Genomic DNA, 18,327 nt, shown 5'->3' on the forward strand with positions numbered 1-18,327 from the left:
TCAAACATGAGCTAGATGATTAAAATTAAAGCCCAGTATTATGTGTTCTTGACATCTGGGGAAAATTGGGAGACCTTCCAGTGGCCCAGCCACCAGTTCTCCTCCCCACTGTACTCCCACAGATAAGGTTCCTGAGCCAAAGGACCCTTATTATCAAAGAGATAAGTAAAAATATCTGCTTATCCCTGAGTAGCAGGTTTTAGTTCCCTGCCCATGGAATTACCCAAACAAGCCAATCACATTCTTTCATGGGAACCAAGGGTAACGTCTCCTTTGATACTATAAAACCTGCTTCTTATAGCCTCTGCTTGTCCACTCTGTTTCTGAGTGCAACCCACATGTAGCCATGCATGGTATGGGCTGCCCTCCTCCCCTGGGCTGTAAGGATGTGTGATTAATAAACTGTCAGTCTCATCTGTCCAGTGGCCAGGTGCCGTGTTTCAACCACTTCTATAATCCTGCAACGGGAATCGCTCCCTCACCAATGGGGAGAATGGGAGGTAGTTAAAACGGTGACTGTCCCCTTATCCCACCCCACCTAGCAGTGATGGTGGAGAAGGAAAAGATTTGAACATCAGTTAAATAATTGGAATTAGTGATTTGTGAGTTGCTTTCAATCCCAGTATTCTATTATTTGTGTTCCCAGTGTTACTAGCATTCATTGTGTATTTTCCAAATACAGATATAACAATTTGTCTTTCTACTATTAGCACACATCAGGTTGTTTCACAAATTATTCATTTATATATATCTTCCTCTCAGTTCAAATCTCAGTTTTATTCATCTTTATATACTTTCAGTTAACATAATATCTGATATATAGCAGATAGTCAGTGAATTTTTGATGAGTGAATCTGAAAATCAGTTTCTCCATCAGAATTTGGGAAAAAAATTACCAATGAACAATGAAGTTCTCCTTAAACATAACATCAAAAATATGAATTCCCCAACACCATTGAAATCCAGGCTTGTCCTACCCACCTGTAGATGGAGGGAATGAGGTCTTGGGAGAGTTGCCAGTTTTTTCTCTTCTCATTCCTCATCCAAAATGCATACCAGTTGCCCTAAGGCTTCTGAAGAACCCTGCAGGCAGCATCTCGCTTTGTGTAGGAAGGAGAATTAGTATAGCTGCAAGGTGATCCCAACTTTTTCCTTGTCTATTGATTTCGAATGCTCCATTCACTTCAAAATCCCTGCTGAAAGCTAAAACATTGTTTCTGCAAGAAGGCATTTATTTTAAGCATAGTTCATGCTTCAGGTGTGCAGCTGCGCAGTAGTACCCCTATCCTAAATAATGGGAAAAATATGGAATAATCTAAAGTGTTTGCCTTGAAGATGTTTGACCTATCTTTTTTCTGTGATCTCTGTTTTATTATTTATTGTACTTAAATTGGCTTACTCATTAAATTTTTTTCTAGTTTTATTGAGATAGTAATTAATGTACAGTACTATATAAGTTTAAGGTGTACAGTGTAATGATTTGACATATATTTTATGAAATGATTACCACAATAAATTAGTTAAGATCCATCATCTCATATAAATATAAAGAAAAAGAAAAAAATATACATCTTGTGATGAGAACTCTAAGAATTTACTCTCTTAACAACTTCATATATATCATACAGCAGTGTTAACTGTAGTTTTCATGTTGTATGTTATATCCCTAGTACTTATTTAACTTATTTATCTGGACATTTGTACCTTTTGACCACCTTCATCCAATTCTCTTTTCCCCATCTCCTACCTCTGGTAACCACAAATCCGATCTCTTTTTTAATGAGTTTGGTTTTCTCTCTCTCTCTGTTTTTAAGATTTCACATATGAGATCAAACAATAATTGTCTTTCTCTGTCTAATTTCACTTAGCATGATGCCCTCAAGGTCCATCTGTGCTATCACAAATGACAAGTTTCCTACTTTTTTTAATGGCTGGATGATACTCCATTGTGTGTGTGTGTGTGTGTGTGTGTGTGTGTGTGTGTGTGTGTATACACAATTTCTTTATTCATCTGTTGATGGACACAAGTTGTTTCCATGTTCTGGCTATTATAAATAATGCTGTCATGAAAATGGGGGTGCAGGTACCTCTTCAACAGAATGTTTTCATTTCCTCTAGATGTATTTCCAGAAGTGGCATTGCTAGATCATGTGGTAGTTCTATTTTTAATTTTTTGAGGAAGCTCTATACTGTTTTCCATAGTAGTTGTACAGATTTACATCCCTACCAACAGTACACAGTTCCCCTTTTTCCACATACCTTCAAAGAAATATACAATAAACTGTGTTTATTAGCAAAAATAAAATTACATTAAATCACTTCTGGTGTTGAAACCAAGGATGTAAAGTTTCCATTTCCATATGTCTTTATATAGTACCAAACATGTGATTGGTCCTTAGTAAATACATATTGTTAAATAAGCTAATAATAGGCTGTGCTTCCTTCCATTGATCATAGACCTTAAGAATTTAATATAACAAAGTCTTTTCTCCATCTCCTGCGTTTATTCACAGTAAACAGATCCGAGCTATGTTAGGCCAGTTCAGCCAGGCAGAAGCCTTATTAATGAAAGCTGGAGTGCAGCCAGGGACTTTGGATGGAGTTCTTTTGGATCTTGGGTGTTCCTCCATGCAACTTGATGCTCCTGAAAGAGGTTTTTCCCTTCGGAAGGACGGCCCCTTGGACATGAGAATGGATGGTGGCAGGTGAGTATCGGTAAAGCATTTCTCCTCACAACAAGAAATCAATTTTGCAGAAACACTCTGGATTTAATTTCCTTTTAAGACTGTAGAATTCCCATCACACGCCCACACCTAACACTATCCATACATAATAAATCAGTTTCGTTTGCTACTCATTATAGACTTTAGTGTTTCTTTAGATTTGAGATTCTAAAAGAAAAATCATTGCTGTCTTTATACAAAATAGTGCAGAGGATAACTTTCATACTGATTATCTTTTTTATAGGTACAATGTGGGCTTTTAGACTATGAACAGTATTGATAAATGCGATACTGAAACAATGGTTCCATTTCTATGCAGGCCCAACTATGCCTCTTGTGAGATGTAAAAGAAACTATATTTAGTGCATATTCTTTTGAAAACTGCATAAAATGCAAGATTCTGGATGTCAGCGATTGTATGTTTCGTCCTGTCTCTTGTACAGTCACTTTGGTTTAATCTTCTCCAGAGAAATTACAGTTTATGGTACTGTATCAGCATAGGACTATGTATAGGACAGCTTTACACCTCCTCTTCATTCCTCTCCTACCCTGGAAATACTAGTTTGTTCTCCATTATTCAAAGAGGTACATATAATACAAAGATATATACATATATACATATAACACACTTTACTTCTAGTAAAGTATAGGATAAGTTCTTTTAAACCTAAATTAATTTTTAAAGTTTAGATTAGCACTTGTCTCTATGCCTGACATTGGCTCAGGGATGGAATAGCCTGTATGTACAAAGCTTAACCATGTTTTTCTTTCTCATTTCATGCCTCACCACCACCGCCAAATTATGTATCACGGCCCTTACCTTTGGGAAGCTTACCTTCTAAGAGAAATGTTAGATTTTCATATATTTAAATAAACAAACCATTCTGTTACTGATACTAATCTGCAGTTCTAGACCTGCATAAACATTTCTCCTGAGACAAATAGGTTTTCCAAAATGTCTTCCAATCTATTAGAAGGACCTGTATATAAGAAATTTAATGTCCTGCTTAAGTCAGCAAATTAATATTGAGTTGACTTTGACTTCTTTCCCATAGCATGCTTTCTTCGATGGTAATTATTCACATACAGCCTTTTCCCCATTTTGATATGACCTGGTAACTTGGATTGTGACCCATACTTGTTGGAAACTTTTTGTTCTGAGTCTTACACCTTCTTTTGCACAAGTTGGCATTCATAGAATGAAGAATGTGATCATAAAAGAAAATAATGAAAATCCTTTAAAAAGCAGTGACTAATAGTAAAGGTCAAATATCTTTTCATGTTTGGAGATTGAGGTTGTTGTGCAGAGGTAATAAAATGTCAAGCAAATTTCTGCTGTTCCTATGTCTTGTTAAAGGAGGATGCCTTCTGAAATACAATGAACAAAGCTTCTAGTTAATGATATTAAATCCCTATATTGTTAATATAAAGACTTCTCAGCAAATTGTAGTCTGTGAATCAGAGTTCTTGAGGTTTTCCCCTAAGAACCTGAAAATAAAATTGCCCTTGAGCATTAAACTCTAAGTCAATACATAATGGGTGAGATTAGAGTTGAGCAAATATATCTTAAAAATCAGGATGGCTTCCAGGTAGATAGCATAGACTGTATAACCTAATCAAAGATATGAACTGATCTGAAGAAAGTATATGGCATTCAGAAAGAGGAGGTTGGTTCACATGAATTCATAGAAAAAGAGAGTCAGTCATTGCAAATATGTGCAGTACTTATCCAAGTGGTGTTATGGGGTGAAGGAGTCCAAGCCAAAAAATATGGCCAGTCAGATCCTGGAGGCTGATATATCTCTGCAATGAAGAGGCTTTCTTAACCTGTTGCCATTTAACACTGGAATCTTATAGCATAGTTTAGTCTGTGCTATCCTGATTTCCACAACAGCTCTCAGATTATAAAAGGTTATCATGTAGCAAAAAAATAGAACTTCAAGGACTTGCAGGTCTACTTCTATTATCAGTTGTATTCTTCACTGGAAGTTAATAAATTGTCACTTATGTTAATATTTTCTTTATGTCAGTGCAATTATTTTAAATCAGTGATCTCTGGGGAACTGACGAGATCTCTCACCTGTTAAGTTGGTGGGGGGGGGGCAGATTTTTGTATCTTGACTTCATGTGAATGCCTATTCTGAAGTCTCCTAGTAGTCTGTTGGCTTTTCAGTGTTACCCCTTTCGTCTTGTGCCACAGTGGAAACTTCTACATTGCCATTCAGTGCTAACATGAGGGTAAAATAAAATTATGCCCATTACCCACTGAACTATATTTGAGCAAAATGCTGTTTAATGGTCTTACTTAAAAGTAGAAAGGTATTATAAGAAACTGCTGAGTACATCCGTACTAATCTTAGAGTTGTCCTGGTAGAGCTGGACTATATATAGCCTATGGGTCCGATTTTACTATCATTAATAAAGTTCATTTTGATGCTCAGTGGTTTGGACAGTTGAATACACAACTGTGAAAGATCTAGCTAATATGTTGTCCATTAGGCCAAGAATGATGATGGGCAAATCTAGGAACGGTCAAGATCTAAGGGACACAGACATTCACTGAATTTCTTTGTGTGCCAGACATTCTACTGTCTGTTTTACAATTCCATGTGCCCTTAATTCTCCCAACAATTCTGTGAGGAAGGCATTGTTATTTAATTTTACAGGTTAGAAATTGGGGCTTCAGTACGTTAAAAAGCTTACACAATATGAAGAGCAAGGCTGGGATTCTAACCTAGCTTGATCTGACTGTAGAGATTAAATCTTTATCCTTAAGGCTATTATTGAAGGAACAAAGCCTATTGAAATGGAAACAGGCCTACCTTATAGGATGTTCATTGGTATGGGGGTGCCATGGCAGCCCCCCCCCCCAAAAAAAAGAGAGATCTGGAAAGCAAGGTGTCATTCTTTCTCTCTCTCTCTCTCTCTCTCTCTCTCTCTCTCTCTCTCTCACACACACACACACACACACACACAGTAAGAGAGAGGGGGTGGGGAAGAGGTCATGGCAAAATAGGGCACAAGTCAAAGACAACAACAGAATTTTCTCCTGGAGGCACTAGGCATGCTAACAAGGTGCAGTATAGTATTTTTAAGAAGGGATTCAGGTGTTTCTTCACAGCCCCACTGTGGTGTAGTCTTTAGGTCTTAAAGCTACCATATCCTTATTACTTTAAGTCCTCAGAGTGTGATACTGACAATCAGTCCAACACATTAACTACAGGAGTAGTAACATTACTGTTAACAAAGCTATCTTAATAATAAGTAAGGTCTCGGTTAGTTCATCACTTAGAATTCCTTGACACATTTCCCTAAAGGAAGGTAAACTGGGATGGTCTGACAGAGTGAATGCTATTTCCTACTACTGTGGTCTATTCCATTTGGCTAGAGGTTGTTTTTCCTTGTCTCCTCCACCTGAAATTACCATCTTAGGCTTGTTTAGTACTATTTCTTGGTTACTAAGTTTTACCCCATGGTCACTTTAGTCATGGGTTTATAAGCCAATATCATTAAACATCTGAAATAACATACATTATTACAATACATTAAGGTTGTTCAGTTTTTTGTGAGGGAAACTGACCAGGAGTATCTTCTTATATAGACTTTCTAAGTTCAGTTTGTGCTCCCATATAAGTACTCAGTTACTTTATAATCTCAGAATTAGTTAAGTTCCTGAGATATAGGCTCATTTAAATATCAGTCAGTATCTTGTATCTTCTTATAGTGAAAAACAGAATCAAGCAGTAATTTAAATTTTGAACAAACTAAATCCAAACATTTTCCATTATTTTAGTTTAGGGGAAATCTGCATTAGTAATAATAACTTCTTTGTTAATTAAAGGTTAGTAAAATATTTTAATTTCCCTCTGCCCTTGACCTTGATGAATGTCACACACAATCCATTATTGCTATTATGATGGGTATTTGAAATGGAAAATCTATTTCATTCATTTAAGATTTAAGTCTCTGACTTAAAAAAAACCTCAGACGCTCTCTTAAACTGTGTGTATATGCCTGACTTCAGTACTCTGAAGTTTCACCTCTTGTCAATGAAAACTGACGTCAGCAAACTAATTGGCTCTTCTTGTGCGTAGGTACCCTGACATGCCCACCGCAGCTGATGTTGTGAACGCGTTAGATCAACAGGCACTTGCATCCATCCTGAGAACATACGGGGAGGAGAAGCATGCCAAGAAAATCGCTTCAGCAATCGTTCAGGCACGCAGCCTCTACCCTATCTCCAGAACCCAGCAGCTTGCCAGCATCGTTGCAGGTACCCTCATTAATTCTGAACAGTGTCTGAGGGTGGGGGGGAAATATATATATATTAATCCCCCAAACTCCCAGAGGGATTCATTTGTACTTAAAATCATGCAGGATAGAATCTTGTGTATCCTTCTCTCCATACCAGTTTTTGCAGGCTTCCCTCCTCCAACACCTCTCCCCCACACAATTTAAGAAAATATACTGTAGTTGCTGATTAGTTGAACAATAGATTGTTTTTTTATGAGAGGTAATTTATCATTTGTGCCTACCGAGGTGAAGTGTGGAATGACAAGAGCAGAAGAATTTCTTGATCCATCACAGTGGTTGATAAGCATTCTGTATAAGATCTGACATTACCTCTCTTAGTTTCACATTTCTGCATTTTAATATTTTGGGCAAAAGGAGAATTGCATTGCCCAACTGCTAAAATAAAATCCAGTGACTCATACATCTATTCTAAACAACCAGCTAACAAAGGGTATGTGATGTATAGGTTATTCCACTTTGTGAATGCTAACTAAATCAGCCTGAGGGGCTTATTGAAACATTTCATCTTTTCTGCTGTTTGCCACCATAAACCTCTTGAACTTAAGTCTAGCTAGGAGGCGCTTTATTATAGCCTTTCTGTTTGAAGCCAAAGTTGTTTCACAGCTGTGTTCCATGATGAAAGTCTTCCAAGGCAAAAATACAACTCCTGCAGTTATTTAACAGAATTCCAGTGTTAAATTCTCCACTTGTTGGGCCATCTGAAACCCTACATCATTCTTATTTACCAAATGTATTAGGATTTCTTTCCAATGGCTCCTATTAAGTTACTTAAGCAGCTAAAGAAGTAGAGGAAATGAATAGTTTTGTATTTTATAAAAAGAACCTAATATTGGTTACCTCTCTTTTAATATTATCTATAGTTTAAGGAATAAAAGTTGATTATGAATTCATTCAGATCAAGATTTAGCAATCATATAGCAATTGCTTTACGATATAATTTAATAGGACTATATTTTACTTAGGATAATAAAATATAAAGAATTGACCAAGTCTTTAAATTTTTTAAGCTTTATACATACCTCAAGGCCCTTCTAACTTACCACTGAGATTCCTGTAATCAAGTAGGAGCAAAATTCTTGTGGGTTATATGATCATAAAATATTCCATGGTATCTTTTCCCAAAAAGAGTTTGTATTAGCAGGCTGCATTAATTTACCCTCTGTCTTGTATCCCTTTCTTTCTACTCTATGCTAACTATTACTACCTTACTTAGCTGTATATGTTGTTCTCTGTCTCCCATATTTATATACATGAGAAAATCCAGAGTCTTCTGGTGCTGAAAATGAGGACTCAGGGCTGAGGGCATCCTAGAGATTATCCAGTCAAAAAACCTCATCTGATAACTGAAGAAACTGAGCCTCAGGGGAGGGTCAGTAGTTTCCTCCAAGGTAGACAGTTTAATTAAAGGCAAAGCCAGTACTAATCTAGAATTTGGAAGCTCATGAATTTGAGGCATAACTGGGAATTTAGCTTTAAGATATTGAGTTAACTTTTTTGTCTCAGTGTCCTAATCTGCAAACTTGGGGTAATAACTCTGTGGCATTACACAGAAATTATATCAAGATGTAGAATAGAAATAGTTTAAGTATTTTCAGAAAGATTATGATGTGAAAAACGTATTAGGGCTATGAGAAATGATATCATAAGAATAAGAATATTCACATATGTGTAGACTTTAATAAATTCCATTAAAAGATTGAGTTCCCCGTAATGAGTCCATTTTTATGGCTCAAATCAGCTCATAATAATACAAATTTATTGATGATATAATTCTGTGAACAAGGGGAAAACAGGAAAAAAAATGGGTTTGCATTTTGTGCTCCTTTATTCAAAAACTATTTTGGGAGAGGCTGCTTTATACCAGGCATTTTACTGAGTACTAACAGTAGAATGGAGAGCAGATCAGAACCTTTGTTCACAAAGTTACTGACTGGTAAGTGACTGAATAAAAACATAGTATAGTAAACATGGTTCTTTTACTTATAATGGAAACCCTCTTATTTATTGTAATCTTAAGATTGTGTGAGTAATAGAAAAAGTTGGTACATGTGGAGAATTATAGAACCTATACATATTTATATATGCATGGAGATGCTCGAGTCTTAATTGCAGTTCTACGAAGTCCATTCTTACATAAACCACACCCATGACATATCTTCTACAAGCTCTGATTTTATTTTTATTAAAATGAAGTTAGAGTTTAAAGGTACTTTCAAAGCAATCTGAACATATTTTCTAGATTTTCATAATTTTTGAATCTTTCATCATTACCTCACGTATATCTAATGTCATTGCCTTTTTACATGACTCACCTTAATTGAGAGTCTCCAAAGTGTCTACATTATTTTTGATGGGAATAGCAGATGTCTTTCATTTTGCATTCATATTTCACCAGCTTATATAATATTTGATTAAATTAATTAGTGGCAAAAGTAAGTGCTCTTGGCTATAAGGGTATAGCTCTTTTGGTGGAAGCAGGACTGTATAGGAATGCTCAGAGTAAAATACTATCCTGAGACAGTTAAACAGAGGAAGGGATTAATTTGTCAGGTCCCTTAAATAGAAGTCTCTTAAGAGAACTACTCACAGAGGAAATATGGAAAGCAATGGAGGGCCCAGTAAGGTTCCTGTATTAGTTTTCTAGTACTGCAGTAACAAAGTACCACACATTTGGTGGCTTAAAATAACAGAAATTTATTCTGTCACAGTTCTGGAGATTAGAAGTCCAAAGTCAGGGCATCAGCAGGGCTCTAGGGGAGAATGCCTCCTTGACTATTCCTAATGTCTGGCAGTTGACAGCAATCCTCGGTTTTCCTTGGCTTGTATATGTATCACTAAGTCTTGCCTCTACTATCACATGGGATTCTCCCCGTACAAGTTTTTGTGTCCAAATTTTCCTGATATTATAAGGACATCAGTCGTATTGGATTTAGGGCACGACCTAATAGAATATGTCCTCAACTTGATGATATCTGCAAAGACCCTATTTCCACATAAAGTTATGTTCACAGGTTCCGGGTAAACACAAACTTTGGGGGACACTATTCAACCTGGTACAGTTCCTAAGCAATATCTTTATTTAATAAACATGTGTTTTGGCAGGCTATAACATGCTGTGACTATATTTTGGACATCTTTTCTGGTTCTAATAAAATCATACTAAGTATGTTCAAGATTATCAAGCACTCTGGGAAATATGCCACAGTTCCTGACATAGTAAAACGCATATATTGATGGAAATATGAATCACTTCCTTTACTTTCAAAAAGTTAATAATCCATTAGAACAAGGAAGACCACAACACTTGTAATCACAGTATACTTAGTGCAATTACATAATAATTCAAGTGATTAAGCTGTAATTTGTAAAACGTAAAGCCTGGTGCCTTTTGCTAGTACAAGTAACTACAGTTCCAGTACTCTGCCATATCATGTGAGCACCAGAAGATGGGTTCGAGGCTGCAAATTGGAACAGGATACTTACAACTACCATGAATTGCTTTGTGAATTACCAAATTAGTAATTTATAATTCCAGAAACAACCTGTGGGGACTTCACTATTCATACACACTATTTAGAACTACTAGCCAGAAATTTTAATATTAATATCTAGCACGTTAGTGTTCCCTCCCAAAATAATTCATAAATAACAAACCACATTTTGTTAAGCCTAGTTTATGTTCTAATACAGTTATAGCTAAAAAGTTAGATTTATGAAATCTAAAACTTGAAAATGACCTGAGGGACTAATTTAATATAGAACCAAACTCTTCATCACCTCTAATAAATGGTCATCTTGCTTTAGCCTTTTCATCTCCATCTGTCTTACTCCCCCTTGTATTTCTGTGAAGAGGAGCACATTTCAGTCTGAAATTGCTAGTTCCATAAATAGAGACCTAAAGTCTTTAGAAAGGATGAATTCCTTAGAATAAAATCCAAATTCCTTTACATGGTTTGCGAAGCTTTTCGTGGACCAGCACTTACCTGTCTTTTCATTTTCATCTTTCTTGCTCTCCATAATAATCTCTGTTCTAACCATACTAAAGTTCTCATAGTCTCATTTTTCCAGCACACCGTAGTCACTCTCACAGGCCTTGTGTATTATTAATATTAACTCTAAAGTCCCCAACCCGTGTCCTTTCCTGTAGCTAATGCCAGCTCATCCTTTTGAGAGCGTAGTTGAAGTGTCACTTCCTCCAGAAGGTTTTTTCTAGTTCTACACAGATTAGTTGAGATGTTCTCCTCCATGCTCCCGTAGCACTGCATTTCCCTGTCATAGCACTCCCACTGTTCTATTGCTTGCTTCCTATTTAACTTCTCCCCTAGACCTATACTATCCAGTACAGTTGCCAGTAGCCACATGTGTTTATGGACTCTTGAAATGTGGCTGCTCCTAATGGAAAGTTCATATATGTAAAATACACACCTTAATTTGAAAAAAGACTTTAGTGTATCTCAAAAATTTATATGTTCATTCTGTGTTGAAATAGTCATATTTTAGAAATTATTTAATACATACAGTATTAAAATTAACTATACCTGTTTCTTTTTGCTTTTTTAAGGTGGCTATAGAAAATTTTAAGTAATATATGTGGATTGCATTATATTTCTATTGGACGGTTCTGCTCCAGCTGGTAAGCACTGTGAGGACACTGTCATGACTCTCTTACTCATCACTGTGCCCCCAGTGCTTAGCATAGTTTTGGCCCTTGGAAGGCATTTGATAAATACTTTTTTAAGGTTTATATATAAAATAAACAAAATCACAAAGATCAGGAAGGTTCTACTTTTATAAAGTTGGTATTTGGTGAAATAGTATCAGTGTAACTATAAAATTGGTGTTCCAATACTGGTTTCTGATTTTAAATAAAAGCAAGTTTAAATATTCTCAAAAAAAAACCAAAACAAAACAAAACAAAAAAAAAAAATTGGTGTTCCATCTTGGAGGTCATAAACAGTGAATCCCTCCCATACCAATATGCTCTAATAACACTAAGTACTCAAGTAAATTAGAAAAAGCACATTACCTTCCCAGTACTTTAGTTTATTCATCTTTAAGCTGAAATGATATTTTTCCTCCCTTATTCTTTAGAGATGCTGTGAAGAAAAAGAAAACTAATAAACTATTTTTATTAATTAAGAATTTTTAAAAATGGGAAATGGTACATATAAAAATCTCTCAAGCTCTCCAGGAAAAAGAAGATTTATGTACTTAATTTTGTAAAAAAAAACCTTGGTTGTGGTCTAGATTTTACAGAATTAATGTATATTTGAGTTATGTAGTCTTAAAAATGGCATTGGTTCTAGACATGCCTCTGAGTATTTCCTCTAAAGGCTGTCCACATTTTATTCCATATTCCATTGCTCTTTCCATTCTCTGGATACATCAGCGGAAATTTAATCATTAAATTAAATTTAGTTTAATGAAGAGATTTTACTTCAAGTCCTGGTTCTGCAGCTTGCTACTATGTAAACTCGAACAGTTCTAGGCCTTATCTTTCTCATCCTGAAATGGAAGTGAATAGTATTTATGATAATGATCATTTGTTACTTTGTTCATAACCCTACTATGTTTTGCTTAAATTCATATTGAAATTCACTCACAGTTTCCAAGCTCATGCCAAAATCAAAGTATGCCAATCACTTTTCAGATCATTGGGATTTAGCTTCAAATTCATAAAAATAGATAATCAATGCACTGACAATCAAGAAGTGACAGAAGGCTTACAATATCAATTTTTGAATGTGAACAAAGAGGGGGGTAAGCTTCTTAGATATATTTGGTTCTTGTTGATTAAATATATAGACTTATTATTCCCTGACTGAAACTTTTATGTAACCTTTATTCTGACTCATGAACTGGGTACATGGCCAGAGCTTAATGAATGCTTGTTGAACAAATAAATCAATAAAAAGATGTGTACATTCCCAGCCAAAGTAAAATGAAAATTCAGGGGGAAAAAAGTATAAGTTGTTAGGTATTACTGAGAATCAATTGTACTCTGCTCTTCACACTGAAGAGGGGGGAGACCTAAGCATCAAAGTATTCAGTATAAATTAAAACAGCTTGAGGAATAAATTGAGACTCTCCAGGACATGGATCAAAAATTCTCAAGTTCTTTGTCTGGTTCCACTATTTATTTGCTCTGTGAACTTGAGTAAGTCACTTATCTTCCCAGATCCTTATTTTCTCATCTGGAAAAGAATAACTAATTCTTGCTATGACCAATAAATGGTATAGTATATAAGAAAGGTCTCTGTGAATTTTAAAGTGCAAATACAACTGTAGGCATTTTCTTCTTCTCTCTATCCATACCTGGGGTGATCCAGGGAGCAAACAGATACACTAACCAGAACCATGACTGTGGTCGTATACCAGTGAATACCTGTCCACAGCCAACAGTGTGATCTGTGATAGGCTCATTGCTTCATTCCAAGCTGTTCTTCCCTTACGGATTATGTGACTTTTAGAAAAAAGAAGAATCATGTTTTGCTGCATTGGTACATATAAGGTATATCTTTCCACAGTAAGCAATAATAGCTTATGCCTCAGCTTGTATCTGAAATCATCTTTTTCCAGCAAAGTTTTGTTAATCTGGAGAGAAACATTCAAGGTACAAAATAAATAAAGTGCAGCATTCGTTAAGAAATAGTCATTGCCACCAAATTTTAGTGGACCTGTTTCCTGATGAAGTTAATCAGATTAGTTTGCCATCCCTTTATTGTTTTAATAACCTGCATGTTGTGTCCTCCATCTTTCCCAAAAAGCACTCTGGATACTAACATGGCCATGATTAAGAAATAAATGAAGATGTCAGTGAGTTCGATTGTCACTCTGGTGGAAAATGGTATGGTCAAACCTACAGTCAAAGTTGGATGGCTTTCCAGTGAGTCATAGTTGTCATTGTCACCGCCTATGATAATGCACTTATTCTGTCATTTAAATCTCTTGAGTTCAATCTGTTATACACTGTGTACATTAATATGGTAACTTCATGCCAACTAAATTATCAAATGACATTTCGTAAGTAAACTTATTTCTTATTTTAATAAGTAATCTTTCCAAGAGACATTCTGTACAAGAAGCCCAACTCAGAAGAGAATGAAATGTGAAAAAAAAGAAAAGAAAAAAACCTGAAAATCTTTTCTTTCTAAAAAAATCTGGCAATTCTCAGTTTGAAGTGTCAAGTGGGGAGCAAGGATTGCCCTAATCCCAAGTGACTGTGACCCAAGCCTAATTTAATGATGATGATAACAATAAATGCTAACACTTACTGAGCAAATACAAAACACTGTCCTAAATTATTTTTATGTATTAACTCAGTCCTCACCAATAATCCATAAAGCGGGTAGTTTTTATCCCTATTTTACGCAAGAATAAGCTGAAGCACAAAGAATCTAAGTAATTTGTCTCTTGTCAGGTGGAGCTGGAATTAGAAGCTAGTAATCGTACTCTAGACCCTGTGCTCTTATTTAGGACTACTCTAGTTCCTTTTCTTATGATCAAGGTACAGTATGAACTGTTGCTGGAGAATGCTGACAACTCGGTCTTTCAGGATCTCACATACTCATACGGGAGACAGTCATAAAAAGCAGCTCACTCTGTTACCCTGTGACAAGTGCTGTATATAATAGTGTCATGAGCAAAAAGATATGAGAACCCAGAAAAGGGAGAAGTTGATTTCAATGTGGCAAGAGGGTTTGAGTTATTGTGGAGAGCGGTTAGGTAGAAGTTACAGAAAGGAGACCTTTGAGTTGAGTCTTTTAGGAGAAGTGATGGCTATTTATAGAAAAGTCCCTTGGACCCAGTAGATACTTATTAACTGCAGAAGTGAAGAAACAAATGAATAAATAAATGAAGAAGCAGGTAGGATTTCAGAGGGTTGAGGGGAGTAGAAGATAGGCAATTCAGGGTCCAATCCCAGGACCCAATAGAATTCCAAATCCCTGGAATTCCTTCCCATTATCTTGGTATCCACTATCCTAATTGTGACCTTGAGTTGGGGCAGGTTTTTAGAACAATAGATTGGCATAATCAGGTTCTCTAAGTGTTACTGATTATGGCTGAATTTCAAACTCCTTCTATGGAACAAGAGAAGGGAAATGCATCCCTTTACTTCATTGCCCCATTTCTTATTATTTTATATTTTGTGTACTTGTACAAGTGAAAATTAAAGTGATTTGCTGGCATCATATGTTCTGCACATAACAGTTTTCACATTGGTATTAATTTTGTAAATATGTATATAAATAATCTAGCCATCTTGTCCTTATCTGTATTGATTAAAAAAGAAGAAGAAAGATTATTTGTTCCTGTAACTAGTTATTCAGAAGGCTTAAGAATTTGGTGCTGGATATTTGCAGGAACTTTCAATTTAAGAATTAAGATCAGGCAGTCTTCTGTATTAATTGTACTACCATCTTGTTTTTGAGATTGACATGTATCAGATCACATCTACATGGGAGGTATAATAACATGTCTTTACTTCACCATTAAAGTACTGAGAGGATCAACAGTTTGCAGTGCTTTTCCTAAAAGGAGGTTTTAGACATCAGCCATTATATTTATATGTTGGGAACATTTTTTTGAAGACAGGCATCTGCTTTCATTTTCAAAGTTTAAATGTTTAAATCATCCCAGAAGAATGTCAAAGAAAGAGAACCCCAAATGTTAATAGGTTGATAAAGATCAAAGATTATATTTCTAGGGCTGGGAGGGGAAATAGTGAATGAAAATAGTTTTGATGTCCAAGCTTTAATCATAACTGAACACTAACAAAAATACTTCCAAATTCTTTTATATCTTTTGTTTTGTGCCAAAGTTGATAAATTTTGGAATATTTGGAAAAGATATTCCTAGGAATTTAAAAATAAAAGGAATCTCTATTAATTTTTCATATCTTTAATATATGTAACTTTTTTGTGTCTTTCCCCATCTTTTTATTTTTTGTCAAGGATATAGCAGTTTTGCCATTTCCCAAACATTGTAATTTATTTTACCCGTTTATTCTTTATGTGACTATATATTGCTTCACATATTTTTAATTACCTGGAATCTCTTCTACCATATTACAAATCACAGAACATGTATTCTCCCTTTTCATTTGCATATAGCACACAGTAAGCAATAGGAAATACTTGCTGACTTCCTACATTCTTGTAATGCATGATTATTCATTTAATGACTTTCTTATCAGCTGGGCTACTAACTCTTTGAGAGTAAGGATTAGATACATCTTTTTCATTGTTATAGCCTCAAGACCTAATAAAGCATTTGGCTTATAATAGATGTTTAATTACTATTTCTTGAATGAATAAATCAATGTCCATTTCTTTGTAGTTCTTGTGATGTTTAGAAAGTGGATGAGACCAGAGACAGCTCATAAAGAAAGTCTTACGACCAACTAGTGTCTTCAACAATAGGCACTTTTTATTAGGTAGACTCAGACCTATAATAATAAAAGAAACTGTCATAATTTTTTTGACATTGTAATGTCTTTTCCTATTCTCTGAAAGGCAAATAGGTTCAATATGTCATACAGTACTGGGTCAGTCTTCTGTATTTTCAGTTTCTTCATTAGCAAAGCAGGGACTTTGACCTAACATTGAGATGAGACTCATTTTGTATATACATTACATATTCATTTAATCATCAAGTATTTATTGTGAGTCCACTTTCTGGTAGGCACTAATGAAGTTGCATAAATGATTAAGACAAAGTTTTCATCTTCTAAGAATTAAAACAAAAGGTGATTTCCCCTATTTAGATGGTAGTCTTCACAGTTAGTTCTTATTTGGATATATCAAAATGTTTACGTTTTTCTTTCTTTTTTTTTTTTTTTTTCTTAGCACGTGATTCCTACTCCTTTCTGGGATCAGTTTTCTTCTTACCCAAGAAGAAAACCTGTATTTTGATGTTTTCAGTGAGTGCTACATTCTCATACCTTATCTAAATATATCTTTATTTTGTCCTCACTTTTGAATGATAATTAGTTGATATACAGTCAACAGGTTTATGATTATTTTCGCTCAGTACTTTGAAGGTAATATTTCATTGTCTCTTGACATTTATTATAGTTGATGAAAAGTCTAATTGTCATTATTTTATGGTTGGTCTTTTTCTTTCCCTGGCTACCTTTAAAGATTTTCCTGTCATTGATGTTTAATTGTGATGTGCTCAGTTGTGATTTTGTTTTTATTGGTCATTAATGAAACAGAATGAACTTCTTTAATATTCTCCATTTTTGGAAATATCAGACATTGTTTCTTTCCATATTTATTTCCTCTACTTTCTTGACTCCTGGGCAGCAGTTATGTCTCTCATATTTCCTGTGTCTTTCCCTCTCTATATTACAATCTAGGTAAAATCCTTTCCTGGTTCTCTAAGGCCCTCTTAAAAAGATAGCTAATCTGCTGTTTAACCTATTTGTTGAATTTTTAAAGTAGGAACTAGTCATTCCTACAAGTTCTATTTTTTAAAAATACTGTTGTTCTTTTTCTTTCATTATAGTCTCTCAATTATTTTAAATCTTAATTTATTTTAAATATAGTAAATATATGTAGTTATTTCATATTTGTGCTCATTTGTTCCATTATTCTAGTTCTTCCTATTTATTTCATCTGCTGATTTTATACACACTCACACACAAACATATATATGTAAAATGTATACGATGCGAACATATCTTCAGTGGGTTTTACATACACACACATCCCCTTTAGGAACTCTGCTTACTTTATTTGTTGTGGTTTAACACTTGCGTCTTCCTTTTTCCCTTTCTTTTTTCCACCTGATCATCTACCTGCTGTGCAAAAAGTAAGTTAGGCTATTGAGGTGGTAGAAATCAAAGACACATTTAAGCAGACTTAAGTAATAAAGAGTTATTATAAGCTATATGTCATAATAAGAAGGAGTTATTATAAAGCTATTCATGTTAATAAGAAAGACAGTTATCTGAGCTGCACAGTGAGGGTTCTGAAAGACCAGAAGACAACTCAAATGGTTGTTCAGGATACTACACAATTTTGCAACTAAACTATCATGTTGCAGCCTCAACAGGAAACATCTTTGTCTCTCTGTTCTAATAAATTATCATTATTTTGGTTTGGCTATTCTCTATGTCTAGCTACTATGACTAATTTTTTTCTAGGATGACTAGTTTCTGCTTAATCAGATCTTTTCTTTCTTGTTTTTACTTTCTCGTGGCTTCTACTTACATAATCTTTTACTGTGTGTTTTAGTTTCTGCTTCTTTTGCCAATTATTACTCTTTCTCCCTTTTTTCTCATAAG

At 35.0% G+C, this 18,327-nt stretch overlaps 1 protein-coding gene across 6 annotated transcripts in view; it reads left to right on the plus strand.

The window, feature by feature from the left end:
- The window catches only part of METTL15 (methyltransferase 15, mitochondrial 12S rRNA N4-cytidine), a 182,061-nt gene that overhangs the window by 133,942 nt on the left and 29,792 nt on the right, over positions 1-18,327 (plus strand). For 5 of the 6 annotated variants that reach the window (XM_045808588.2, XM_045808589.2, XM_087855361.1 and 2 more), the window contains exons 4-5: positions 2,514-2,705; positions 6,818-6,996. In XM_045808588.2, coding sequence (XP_045664544.1) covers positions 2,514-2,705; positions 6,818-6,996 — 371 coding nt within the window. Of the gene's footprint in view, positions 1-2,513; positions 2,706-6,817; positions 6,997-16,885; positions 16,960-18,327 lie in introns of all 6 variants that reach the window. The other variant, XM_045808590.2, reaches the window with a different exon arrangement.

Source organism: Ursus americanus, chromosome 24, assembly GCF_024610735.1.
Source record: "Ursus americanus isolate L20-20 chromosome 24, mUrsAme1.1.p, whole genome shotgun sequence".
In the NCBI taxonomy this organism is placed as follows: Eukaryota; Metazoa; Chordata; class Mammalia; order Carnivora; family Ursidae; genus Ursus; species Ursus americanus.